Raw genomic sequence first — 14,837 nt, forward strand, 5'->3', positions numbered from 1 at the left:
CTTTTTGAATTTTCTTCTGTATTTGCTGGTTTCTTTATGTAATTCTCTTACTCAAATAAAGCTTTCAAACATAAAAAAGAAGCGATGATACATTTGAAGATTTGTCAAAAAACGACATCTGTTTAAGCATACCAGAGGCACTTAGAATTCTAATAAGCATGTAGGATTACAAATTAGAATTTGTGTACCTACATTGTTTTACAAGATGAAGATCTAAAGATAAAACCATGAACTAGCAGATTCTGGAAGAAGAAACTGTTTTTATGGTAAAAATAATATTTTCAGTGTTTGCAGTGACATGCACTCATAACTTGAGACTAAACAGACTGTTACAATGCACAATTGTAGTATTTTTGTATGGTTCCAGAATTGTTTAGTTAGATGCTAAGCAACTGGTTTGTTTTAATACTGTGACTTCAATCTGCTTTTGATGGTCTGTATAAGTAGGAACATTAACAAAAGTAGAAATTTACATTTTCCAAATGGTGTGCAATAAATCCTACAATTCTTTGACAAACCATTTCATTAACAAAGCAAATATCAGTTATGAAAGTCATGTAAGATTACCACACACAGCAGCTTTGGAGAGGGATGGTAGTCACTGAACACATACAAAATAAAGCCAACCTCAAATACATGTTGTTTTCTGAGATTCTGCACAATGCCCTCAGTTGACCTCTCACACCAACAATTCTATCAGAAACAGAACTGTCATCTAACCAATCAGGACTCGCTTCCTTCAGCTCTCCCTTCCTATTTCTTCTTGAAATCCTTTAAATAATTCCTGGAGTCCTGCTGTCTCACCTCAGTCAAGCTCTCTCAACATATATTTCAGCATTTACTTGTTATCCCGCTACCCATGACATCATCTCTCTGGTGTCATCACTCAGCCTCCATGAGCACACAACTCTTGGTCTCTGTGGTAGTGCAGGGTGCAGGCACCAAGCTCAAAAGAAGCTTTGACAATGAGCTGTCACTGATCAAAGGAGAGACATGCTGACAGCCTCATGTCTCTAGAGATCCGCAGAAGGTATGGGGATAGAGAGAATAACAATGCCACCACTTCCTTTAGGTCTGTGGAGATTCAGGGGAGCAAGGGAAGGTAGGTGGCTGAGCAATCACCATTCACAACTTTACCACCTTCATGGTCTCTGGGGACCCAGAGGAGGCAGGAGAGCAAGGGCATCAGCTGCTCTAATATCTCCCAGCTCTGTGATGTCACAGGAACGGAAAACACGTTTTGTTTCTCACTACTGAAATGCCACAGCAGTGGGATCAGGTTTCTGTGAGGTGTTTAATATCTTAAACAAGCAATACACCAATTCAGAGAGGGTCTCAGGGAATGTTTTAAGACCTAGCGTGGATATACTCCCCATATAGAACAGACACTACACATAACTATCCACGGGTCTGAACAAGTTCAACAACAGACAAGAAAGAACCTGAGAAAGCAAGTTTGCCAACCCCTACCTCACTATCAAAGGGAAGCTTCTTATTATCCTAAATCATTTGAAAGCCCTAATCAGAAGGACGGATTCCCATCACTCACCAATGGTGACATGCTTCATCATCTGGGTCTCCTCCTAGCATCACACGAGTGACTCTAAGGGCTGCAACCCTCTCAAAAAGAACGGGGAGCTTGCGGATGTTTTAATCAAGAACTGTTGGTTAAGTTCTCAAAATGACGCGATTAACTAATTGACCTACAGACGCGAACAACTACTAAGTGTGGGAAGAAATAAGTGCAGTGCAAAAATGATTTTTAAAAAGTGAGTTAAAATTGGGCAGTGAGAGAAAAACTTTTATTGGTGTCTCTCAGTGCTCAAATCTAAAAACAGTACAAATGGACCAATTTCAACAAATAACTGTCATGATGATTAAATGGGTCACAGATTTCAGCAATATGAGGAAACAACTAATCCTCTGCCTTCTTCAGGACCTCAAGAATATTGCTACGGCAACATGAAATAATAATACGACGGAGTGAAATATAATACAGGATGGAATCAATACAACCTTATCACCTGAAGTTCTAGGTGTGTACCATATCCTCTGCAAATGACGTGATGCAAATGCCAACTGTAACATAAAACATATTGGGCCAGATGTAGGTCGGTCGGTAACGGCCGAAAATCAGTATTTTCGGCCGTTACCGATCAGTAAATAGGTGATAGGTATGTAGGGGGCATTATTTTACCGAATCGGTAAATTTACCGATTCGGTAAAATAAAAATCGGTAAATTTACCGAATCTGAGCCACCCAGATGTAGGTGGGACTCTTCAGAGTCCCAGTGGCCTTACCGAATCGGAATTTTACCATCAAATCCAATTTGATGGTAAAATACCGATTCCGGTGTGCATGCACATGTGTGCATGCACACCTATGCCATGTGACAGGCAGACCTGCCCTTAGGGCATGTATGCCTGCCACATGGCACCCGAGCCTGTTTTGGGGGTGCCAGAGGGTGTCAAAGTGGCACCCCCTGCACCCTTGTGAAAATCGGTATTTACCGATTCGGTAAATACCAAATCGGTAATGCCCATTCATTCCTATGGGCTTCAAGGCCCATAGGAATGAATGGGCATTACCGATTCGGTACATCTGGAATACCTACATGTCCACCCCATAGATTTACCGATTTTTCATTACCGAATCGGTAAAATTCGGTAATTAAAAATCGGTAAATCTATTTCACCTACATCTGGCCCATTGAGTTCTAAGAAAGTCCTGTCCCTTGTATGTGAGATTACCAAAACTTTCCAGATCAGAACTCTCATCATCATAAATCAACTTTACGCAGTCTGTTTTTAGTACTGATGCATCTCATTATCATCTACCATATTACTAATTAGTGAAAAAGCATTACATGCTTACCTGTAATGCATGGGGATCAAACCTCACCTCACCTGGCTGCGGCTCAGGAAAAAGAAGGCACCACTCTATGGGAAGATAAGAAGTAAACAGGTCCACATCTTTTATCATTTAAAAATAGCATCGGCTATGTATTCACAAAAAGCACAGATTTAGTGTTGAAAGGCTGCTTGATTGAATGTACGATGATGAGTAATAATAAGTAATAAATAATAAAGGCTGGTGGATGCTTTTTATATCTTGTAATCGTGTTATCAGGAATATAACTAGTCACTCCAACCCGTTATGCTGATCAACCTAAGGACTTCCGATGACAGTACGCAGCACATAGTGTTAGATCAAGTGTAAAGGGTTTTTTTTACGGTTCTTTGTGAGATAGGTAAACAAACTATATCTCCCAGAAGCCCTCCGGATTACCTAGTGGCGCAATCATGTGATCTGTCGCAGGATGATGCGAGACCCGCTGGATTTGTTTAAAACAATGGCAGCCTCTGAAGTCAGCTACCTCCCCAGACGGTCCAGATGACCGACCGAGGTACCGACTGGCAGGTAGGCTGGATCACGGGACTAATGAAAGCGTGAACCCAGGAAGTGGGACATATTTGCTGGTGTCTGCGACTACATTAACGGAGACACCCAGATTTGGAGCCATTGTAGTACCAAGATACGAAACTAAGCCCTGAAGAAGCCCGTGTTGGGCGAAACGTGTAGGCTGTGGATTTTGGCAGTGGATTTTGTGAAACACAATAAAAGCACTTGAAAATCACGTCACCGTTTGGAAAACTATTACTCCTGTCATCTATGTTTGTTTATATGTATGGCATTTAAAGCTACAAATATGTACTGATACGCTTTGCCTCTACATAGTTGTGCTAAATAAGTTTATATGTTAAGACCAACATTGGTGGCTGGTCTTAGGAGGTGAGCAAGAGTGGAACATTTTGCGTGAAGCAAAGAACGGTTGTAACAACGGTCGGTTAGTGCAGCAATAGTACCTGCCACCTTTTCTGTGCTGTAAACAGGCAGGCAATTCTATATAAGCGTGACTGCTTGTGTGCGAGACTCAGAGGAGTCTGCGCACATTGTGAGACCTAAACCGCTTTTTAGCATGGTGTGCTAGTCTTGTTAATGCTGTTGCGCATTAGAAAATTAAGAGCTTGGTTGTGCGCCTACATGTAGCGTTTAATACAAACCAGGTACACCCACAAACATAGGGTTAAGGAATTGTGAGTGGATTCACACCACGCATTGTTTTGAAGAATATTGGCAGTAGAGAACGGCATCAACATTTAGGTGATGACCGCCTTGTCTCAGGCAAACTGGTTAAGAGCATGATTGGACATAGCGTTTTGACTTAAATTTCTTGAGATATCGCTATGTAATGTGTACGATATATGAATACTATTGTTGACAAAACTGAGGGTATTCATGGAGCGCACAAGTACAAGGTCAATATATGATGAAATTGGAATGAGGACAATAACATCAGAAGTCCTTAGTTTGATCAGCATAACGGGTTGGAGTGACTAGTTATATTCATAATAACACAATTACAAGATATAAAAAGCATCCACCAGCCTTTATTATTTTGTACTTATTATTACTCATCATAGTACATTCAATCAAGCAGCCTTCCAACACTAAATCTGTGTTTTTTGTCAATACATAGCCGATGCTATTTTTAAATGATAAATCAAGGTAACACGAGATGAGCAGGGCACCTTAACAGATGTGGTCCTGTTTACTTCTTGTCTTCCCATGGAACGGTGCCTCCTTTTTCCTGAGCCGCAGCCAGGTGAGGTGAGGTTTGATCCCCATGCATTACGGGTAAGCATGTAATGCTTGTTCACTAATTAGTAATATGGTAGATGATGATGAGATACATAAGTACTAAAAACAGACAGCACAGAGTTGATTTATGATGATGAGAGTTCTGATCTGGAAAATGTGTAAATCTCACGTACAAGGGACAGGACGGTCTTAAGACTCAATATGTTTTATGTTTAAGTTGCCATTTGCATCACGTCATTTGCACAGGATATGGTACACACACAGGACTTCAGGTGATAAGGTTGTATTGATTCCAACCTGTATTATATTTCAGTCCGTCGTATTATTATTTCACATTGCAGTAGCAATATTGTTGAGCTCCTGAAGAAGGCAGAGGATTAGTTGCTTCCTCATATTGCTGAAACATGTTGACCCATTTAATCATCATGACAGTTATTTGTTGAAATCTGTCCATTTGCAGTTTTAGATTTGAGCACTGAGAGACTCCAATAAAAGTTTTTCTCTCACTGTCCAATTTTAACTCACTTTTTTAAAATCTTTTTTGCACTGCACTTATTTCTTCCCACACTTAGTAGTTGCTCACGTCTGTAGGTCAATTAGTTAATCGCGTCATTTGGAGAACATAACCAACAGTTCTTTATTAAAACATCTGTGAGCTCCCCTTTGTTTTTGAGAGGGTTGCAGTCCTTAGAGCCACTAGTGTGACACTAGGAGGAGACCCAGATGATGAAACATGTCACCATTGGTGAGTGATGGGAATCAGTCCTTGTGATTAGGACTTCCAAACGATTTAGGATAATAAGAAGCTTCCTTTGATAGTGAGGTAGAGGTTGGCAAACTTGCTCTCTCAGATTCTCTCTTGTTTGTTGTTGTGCTTGTTCAGACCCGTGGATAGTTATGTGTAGTATGTGTTTAATATCTTCCCATAGACCCCATGGGTAACATAATAGTGAGTAGTTGCTGTGGTATTTGTGGCATATTTAGATTGTTTACAAACAAACTAAAATCATGTTCAGATTGTTTTGTTAGTTCGGATTCTGAATTGTACCCAACATCCTGACAATCCACCAATGCTCCATTGCGATGGTCTCAACGAAACCTTCCACGCTCCCTTCTGGCGTCATCGAAGGTTAATCAGAGCATTCTTGGGACTGGAGGTATAATTATACAGAGGAGCTGTGCTGTGTGGACACATGCATTGCTTGTCCATGGTGCACACGCTCATTTCACACACCAAATGGCCCTGTGCATAAGGAGAAAAACTGAATGTCCCCAAAAAATACTAATCCTGCTGTGCATCACTAGCCTATACAAACTGGCTACTTCTTGTAATGCTCCTTAAAACAAATCACAAACTTTACACAATTGTGTCTCCATTACATCACAGTTGCTGATGTGTGCTTTTGTGTCTCTGTAAGCAAGCATTCAACAATGGGAATATGTGTTTACTTTTACTTGCCTTTATTATGCCCCGTCGCAACGTCTGTCTGATTCATTACATCAAGGTCCATGTCTTGATCAAATAATTTTAAGTCTTCCTCATCCAAAGCAATGTCTCCCCAATATGCAACTGTAAAAATAATAATACTCGCCATTAAAGATCAAAGTGGTGGACAATGTACAATGCATGAATTGGTAGAAGGTATTATTCCACACAAAAGCCTATTTCCTGCAACAATTTTTACAAACTTTACATTAGCAAACGAAATCCTGATTCCTTCAACATCCTTGCCTCTGATTGCAGGAGTAAAAAAAGTATGCAAGTTACTACAGCCAGTTAGATTACATTGTTCAATTTAGGGTGAAGTCCGGCTATAAGTCAGCAAATATGATAGATACAGGAAGAAACCTGTTTTTGAGGATGCGTAAAGCTTATTGATGGTAGTTGTAAATAGCACCAGATTAGTACAGGATCAAGCTGCAAATATCAACAAACATTGTTAAAAAAATACCTTGGCATGGAAGATGTACAAATTGTTTTACTGCATGAAAAGACTTATTGCTCCGAGTCAGGTCTACCTTTGCACAGTCCCTACACACCTCTCAAACCAGATTCGCGATAATGATAGGATCACATTTAATTTCATAATTAGACAGTAGGTGCTATGAGAGTGTGAGGTTTATGCACAAATGGATGCAAAGGACCTTTCTTGGTGTCCAGCCGTAATAACGCTTATGCAAATATTTGACAATGGAATTAAGATTAGATGCCTCGATGCAAGAGGGTCTGTCAGGGAAGCGAAGCTTCACCTCAGTTAGTAAGGACTGTGACAAACAAAAGGCTTTAAGTAGCATTAAATTGCACGGACAACTCGAAAGGAATTAACAGCCTGATGGACCAATGTCAACATTTCTAAAGAGGGCTAATTTCTAAAAAACACCCGTTAATTTCCAGGACACACAGGAGCTATAATTCCCTATTCATTTGTTTTGGCAGCAGATTTTATTACTCAAGACAGCAAAGTTCACAAAGTTCATTAACATTAAGTCAACAATGAGCAGGACTGAAGCTGGCAAAGTAATCCCCACAAAAGCATGGCTTGGTAACCAGCATAAAGCAAAGCCGGAGTGTTGTGTTTATTCAGGTGACAAACCCAGGACTGCCTGGGCATTTTGTGGAGATCTGGCACACTGCAAACATGAGCAATAAGGATGAATGGGGGCACTATGTCCTGCTAGTTAATGTACTGGCATCAGAGTCGAGGGCCCACAGTGAAGCTAGCCCTTAATTTAATATGCATGACCCAAGGCTGGGATACAACCTTTACAACAAAACTTTTACCACGCACTACCTTTACAACGCAGTCATTACAACGCAAACCATTACAACGATTTGCGCTGGGGGGCGCTGTAGGATAGAGAATAAGTTTAATTTACTATCCAACACCTTCCCTAGTGTCCACGGGGACTGGAGTTGGAATAGTAAATTAAACTTTTCCCTATCCGGGAAACACCCGTTACAACGCAACTTTTACAACGCACTACCATTTCATCGCAACTTTTACAACGCAGGATCCATTACAACGCATGTCATTACATAGCAGATGCTATTACAACGCATGCCATTACAACGTAAGTATAGGTAAGTATATCATTTTATTTTATATTTTATTTTACATTATTTAATTAATATTAAAAATAAATATATTAATTTATGTATTTAAATAAAATAAATTAAATATATTAATGTAAGTAATTTTAAAAAAATAAGTATGAGTATAGGAGTATATGTTTTGGGGTACTGAGGTATATGTTTTTGGGTGTTTGGGTATTTTTAGTGTTTTAGGGCTGTGTTTGGTTTTTGGGGTACAGGGGTATTTTTAGGTTTTAGGGCTGTGTTTGGTTTTTGGGGTACAGGGGTATTTTTAGGTTTTAGGGCTGGGTTTGGTTTTTGGGGTACAGGGGTATTTTTAGGTTTTAGGGCTGGGTTTGCTTTTTGGGGTACAGGGGTATTTTTAGGTTTAAGGGCTGGGTTTTGGTTTTTGGGGTACAGGGGTATTTTTAGGTTTTAGGGCTGGGTTTGGTTTTTGGGGTACAGGGGTATTTTTAGGTTTTAGGGCTGGGTTTGGTTTTTGGGGTACAGGGGTATTTTTAGGTTTTAGGGCTGGGTTTGGTTTTTGGGGTACAGGGGTATTTTTAGGTTTTAGGGCTGTGTTTTGGTTTTTGGGGTACAGGGGTATTTTTTAGTGTTCACTTTTTTTAAAAACAAAACTTTAAATAAATTAAATTAATTAAATAATTTAATTAAATTAAATTAAATCAATTATATTATTTACAATTAATAAATAAATTAAATTACATTTCTTAAATTAAATTAATTACATTTTTCAAATTAATTGAATTAATAAAACTAAATTATATTATTTACAATTTATAAACTAATTAAATTACATTAATTAAATTAAATTAAATTATATTAATTATTAAATTAAAATTATTTATATTAAATTTATTATAATAAATTAAATTATATTATTTACAATTTATAAATTAATTAAATTACATTAGTTTAATTAAATTAAATAAATTAAATTAATTACAATTTTAATATTTATTAAATTACAATAATTAAATTAAATTAATTACTTTTTTAAAATTAATATAATTAAATTAATTAAATTAAATTAACTAAATTACATTATTTTAAAAAAGATATACTTACCTATACTTACGTTGTAATTGCATGCGTTGAAATAGTATCTGCTATATAAGGACATGCGTTGTAAAGGCATGCGTTGTAATGGATCCTGCGTTGTAAAAATTGCGATGTAACGTCTGCGTTGTAAAATAACGCGTTGTAACGTCATAGATCCCACTATCCAGCACCCCAAAGCGCTATGCGTTGTAAAGGCATGCGTTGTAAAAACCGCATTGTAAAGGTATGCGTGGTAAAAGTATGCGTTGTAACGTCATACATCCCCCAAGGCTCTTCAGTGGTTTTTAATAAACGCTAATTTGAATTATTAAATTAAAATTATTTATATTAAATTTATTATAATAAATTAAATTATACTATTTACAATTTATAAATTAATTAAATTACATTAGTTTAATTAAATTAAATAAATTAAATTAATTACAATTTTAATATTTATTAAATTACAATAATTAAATTAAAGTAATTACTTTTTTAAAATTAATATAATTAAATTAATTAAATTAACTAAATTACATTATTTTAAAAAAGATATACTTACCTATACTTACGTTGTAATTGCATGCGTTGTAATAGTATCTGCTATGTAATGACATGCGTTGTAAAGGCATGCGTTGTAATGGATCCTGCGTTGTAAAAATTGCGATGTAACGGTCTGCGTTGTAAAATAACGCGTTGTAACGTCATAGATTCCACTATCCAGCACCCCAAGCGCTATGCGTTGTAAAGGCATGCGTTGTAAAAACCGCGTTGTAAAGGTATGCGTGGTAAAAGTATGCGTTGTAACATCATACCGCCCACCAGGCACTCCCAAACAGTTCTACGAAACTTTGCCACCGCTAGTCGCCGATTTGGCCCTATCTCCTTCCAACTTCACGCTATTGGGCGATCTCAATATACACTTTGACGACACCAATAACTCCATCGCTAACAAATTAAGCAGGGACCTATCTGCCCTGCAGTTGCTCCAGCTGGTCTCATCTCCTACACATACGAAAGGCCACTTGCTGGATCCAGTTTTCAGCAACTGTCCTCATTTGAAGGCCTGTCCTTCTATAGCACTTCCTTGGACAGACCATGCCTTAGTCCCGTTGCTCTGGACAACAGAGAAACCTACACTCCCAACACCCACTGTCCAAGAAACCCGAAATTGGTCTAAAATACCGCTGGCCCAGTGGACCCAGGAACTACAAAAATCTATTCCCTCAATCGGCCAGACCCCCTCACAGGCCAATGAAATATTCAATGAATGGATCCAGAGTTCCCTAAACGCCACGCTCCCCTTGAAGAAAACAGTTTTCAAAAGATCTAGAATTTCAGCTCCCTGGTATTCCATCGAACTAAGGGAGAAAAAGAGTTTCTGTAAGAGACTGGAACGCAAATGGCGACTAGGATACGCGGAAACAGATAAAACTATTTACAGAGACGCCATCAGACTATACAAAAAAGACATAAAAAGTGCGCAATCATCATACTACTCTAACCAGATCGCAGAGGCCAGCTCCAGCTCGAAAGAGATATACAAAATAGTCAAAAGCCTCACCACCCTCCCTACCCCTCCGTCTATAACGGAGAATCCACAGCTCCGCTGTGAAGACCTGGCTAATTTCTTCTCTCAGAAAATCAACCTTATTTACTCTTCATTTCCATCTACAGAACAGATTGTTCTGACTAAAGCACTCCCTGGTCCCCCTCATAACCACTCACCCTATCACCCTCCGGTGTTGGAGGAATTCCCCCAGTTGCAGGCAGATCACCTCACCTCCCTCATGCACCAAGTGAAGTCGGGCTCCCCCAGAGACCCAGCACCCCCATATGTTCTAGTCTCGGCTATTCAAACCATCCTTCCCACACTGCTTGGAGTACTCAATACCTCGATCGCTACCAGCACAGTACCAACAGCGTGGAAGCAGGCTATGGTGAGGGCCCTGGTCAAAAAACCTAACCTTGACACCAAGAACTTCAACAATTTCCGCCCGATCTCCCTGCTGCCTTGGGCAGCCAAAATCCTGGAGAAATACATAAACAGTATAGTAACAACTTTTCTTGAACAATACCAACTGCTCGATCCATCCCAGACTGGCTTTCGCCCCAAGCATGGGACCGAGACGGCACTGCTGGCAGTCACGGAGGAGTCCAGGAGAATCGTAGATCGGGGAGGATCGGTGGCAATCATCCTCCTCGATCTAAGCGCCGCATTCGATACCGTTAACCAGGGTATCCTCTTGCAGCGTCTCCTGGACATCGGAATATCTGACAGAGCTCTGGAGTGGCTCAAATCCTACCTGAGCGATAGATCCTTCCAGGTGTACGAGGGCAATGTCACCTCCTCCAGCAAGCCTCTGGGGTGCGGAGTCCCGCAGGGATCATCCCTAAGCCCGACGTTATTTAACGTCTACATGAGGCCGCTGGCTGAGATCGTCCGCCCGTTTGGTATTAAGATCGTTACCTACGCGGACGATACCCAGCTGGTGGTCTCCTTGGCACAGGCAGGCGGTCCCTCGGCGAATGTAGATCTCGCAGGTTGCCTGGAGACGGTCAAAAGCTGGATGACCAAGTCTTGTCTCAAACTTAATGGAGACAAGACAGAGCTCATGCTCCTGGGTCACACTTTACCATCTACCATAGACACTCTCTGGCCCCCCAGCTTAGGTCCGGCTCCAGCTCCCAAAGACGCTATTAAGAGCCTTGGTGTCTGGCTCGACAGGTCCCTGTCCTTTGACCAACAGGCAACAAAACTTTCTGCCACTTGCTTCGGCATCTTGAGAGTCATCAGGAAGATCCTGCCTCTACTCCCCTTTGAAGCAAGAAAAACCGTAGTCCTGGGCCTGATCCAATCGCGGCTGGACTATGGAAACGCATTGTATCTCGGAGCTCCTGACTTCACTTTACGCAAACTACAATTAATACAGAACTGCGCAGCCAGAACACTTTTACAAATCCCCCGCAGATCCTCAGTAAAACCAGGACTAAGGATACTGCACTGGCTCCCCGTAAAGGAAAGAGTAGATTTCAAATCACTCTGCATCGCACACCAGACTTTCTGGTCTCGAGGCCCGGCTATCAATCTCCCTCTCATCACACCCTACCTACCCACTAGACAGCTGCGTTCCACCTCTGCTAATCTAGCCACTGTGCCGCAAATAAAGAAATCAAGGTCCGGAGGCCGTTCCTTCTCCTACAATGTCGCAAAAAAGTGGAACGCCTTGCCTCAGCATCTCAGATCAAACCCTGACATTCTCTCCTTCCGCAAACAGCTGAAAACGCTACTGTTTACTGCATAATCAATGAAGCTGAATCTGCCTTCCTTCCAACTTAAACCTCAGCAATATTCTTAGCGCTTGGACGCCTCAGGGCAGCTACCCGCGCTTTAGAAATCCGAATTCATTCATTCATTCATTCATTCATACATCCCCCAAGGCTCTTCAGTGGTTTTTAATAAAGGCTAATTTGAAACCTCACTTTACAGGTGCGTGTGTGTTTTGCTTAGGATGTGCGTGCGGAAGGTACTCGCGGTGAATGCTGTTCTGCAGCATGCTTTGTAGCGCCTGAGGGATAAAATACAGTCACATGGCCAAGAGAGATGCACATTTCCCATATCAGGGAGGGCACAGATCGAAGTCTCAAAGCAGCTCGATTGAGAATCTCACGGCCTGCAATCATCATGCAGCCCATTCCGGCAGGAACAGCAGACCTTAAAAAACACATCAAACAGCTTCCATTGTGAGGGTGACTCAGTTGAGGGACAGCCTGGATCTGGACTTTCCAGCAGAATGGTCCATCAAACCTGGGATTCGTTAGGGTGCCACTCAGGCAAGAGTGATTTCCACTGCTCTCTCATTGCTGAAGTTATGGCAACACAGACAATTGCTTCTGGTTGTATGGAGACCATTTCTGCCAAGGGAATTCAAGGTGCACTCTCTACAAGCAAGTCCAAAGTCCCTAGATGCAACTCATCCAACACAGTGAGCTATCCAGATCTCTCTCAAGACATGGTGTAACAAAAACAAAACCAGTAGAAGTTGATAGCTTAAGCATATGCAGAGATTAGGAACATACAAATAAGTATCTGTGAAGGGGTGTTGGAGAGGTGTTAGACTTGTACATCAAAATGGGCTACTTGTCCATAACACACCACAAAAATCTTTTGGGAATTTGTCATTCATATTCCGTGCTATGGGCAGTGGCGGTTTCTGGCTAAGGGCGTCGGGGCTCCGCCCCCTTTACTTTCACGTCCTCCGGTCAGCCATTCTCTTAACTATCCTAGTTTTAAAAAAACACATTGCGCCCACAGTGCTTGCAGCTTTCCAGTCAGTGAAAGCTTTCTGAATGTGCTGGCGCTGCCTGTGGGCAGGGCAACAGCCTAATGTATTTGCCGGTCGGAGGACCCCACAGCCCTGAGGGTTGTGAGGTCATCAGCTCGGCAAATACATTGCCTAAAAGACCAGTCTCCACCCCCTGAAGACGTGCGTGCAAAATTAGCCCCGGGCGTTTTATTCTTAAGCCCTGTAACACTTGGGCTGCACGTCAGTCAGGGAGTGGAGGGAGGGGTCACCTCACCCTTTCCAATCTCGTCACAGTGACAAGTTGGGAAAGGGTGTGACAGGCTGCTGGCAGGCGGAAAACAGAGACATCGAGTCTGCGCAGTCTGTCAGGACTTCTGAAGACCACTGCAGACACGAGTTGTCTGCTTCCTGCGGCGCTGCTGTTGATGGCAGGACCGTGAGTTTGAGCCATTAGTAGAGCTCCTGTGTTTCAAACTTGCCGGCAAAAGCTGAGGAGCAGTGACAGCCCCGATGGCCCCCTAGTGCAGCTCCCAATCCAGTAAATTGATAAGGGCACGGTGGTAAGAACAAAAGAGCTAGTAATTTAAGTTTAAAGATACTGGTGTGCTGAATTCAGCTGTAGTTACTCACTGAGTGTAAACATTCACAGCTGAGTCCTGGAAAACGCGAATGAATGAAGCTTGTTTTGTAAAGTTTCCTCCACACTTACTGTGCTTGTACTGGCTAACCTTGGGTAACCCCAGTTGATGAATGAATGAATGATTACACATTTCTATAGCGCATGGTTACCCTGAGGCATCCCAGCATTCCATTGTTTCAGGTCCCTCGAGAGAGTTCCAATTTTCCTTTCCGACTAATCTTGATAACTCATTGGAGCTGACCTATCGCTTTTAAAGATGTCTCTACAGTTTTCCTCTGCACTTAATTAATCCCAACCCTTCTGGCCTCTATAGATCACCCAGGATGTGCGCAAATAGCTTTTTAACCCCCCCCCCCCCTCTCCCCCCACCCCTATCTATCCATCACTAGCTGCCCTCAAGATAATTTGGGCCGCAAATCACAATTTCCTGCAGTTTAAAAACTGTCATTTTGAACACCCCATTCATGCAGTCATGGATGTCAACGCCACACCTGTCTTCCCACTGAAGCACCAGCAAATTACTGCAGTATTTTCACAAGGCTGAAGAGTGGAGAGCCTGTATTTTTTTTTAGCACTCCCATGGGTCAAGGATGAGTGTCCCATGCTCCTTTACCTCTGGCAATCATTTACTACAAGTTCTGGAAAGTGTGGTATCAATAGGAAAATAAAGAAACGTTCAAACACACCACACGCAGCCCATTTAAGAAGGAAATCACAGCATTTCACACAAGTTAGGGCACAATGAAAGGAGCATTCGTGTTACTGTTTGCTCTATCTGTCGGCCATGCAGACCCCAGAGATAAGACTCCAAACATAAAGACATATGATGACTATTTGTTTATAAGTTCCTGCGTCATAATATGGTTGTATATACAGAGCACCCTTGGTGGAAATCCCAGCTGATGGCGGTTGCAGATTAGAGTTGATTTGTAATGTTTGTCTAATTAGTTGATATCTAAATGTGCCTATTGGTTCCAGCTTTATATTATTAACAAGTAGAATTTCCATAATGTTTTTTTTCACAGTGGACACATGCAGTGAAACGTTATTAAACCCATATGCCATAGGCAGATCAGGAGAATTCCACAAGGG

General features: G+C 41.3%; 1 protein-coding gene across 1 annotated transcript in view; it reads right to left on the bottom strand.

Moving 5' to 3' along the window:
* The window catches only part of TLL2 (tolloid like 2), a 2,097,051-nt gene that overhangs the window by 1,797,651 nt on the left and 284,563 nt on the right, over window positions 1-14,837 (bottom strand). Inside the window, exon 2 of the mRNA XM_086922321.1 lies at window positions 6,123-6,233. Coding sequence (XP_086778447.1) covers window positions 6,123-6,233 — 111 coding nt within the window. The remainder of the gene's footprint in view (window positions 1-6,122; window positions 6,234-14,837) is intronic.

This window comes from Lissotriton vulgaris, chromosome 5 (genome assembly GCF_964263255.1).
Source record: "Lissotriton vulgaris chromosome 5, aLisVul1.2, whole genome shotgun sequence".
NCBI classification, from domain to species: Eukaryota; Metazoa; Chordata; class Amphibia; order Caudata; family Salamandridae; genus Lissotriton; species Lissotriton vulgaris.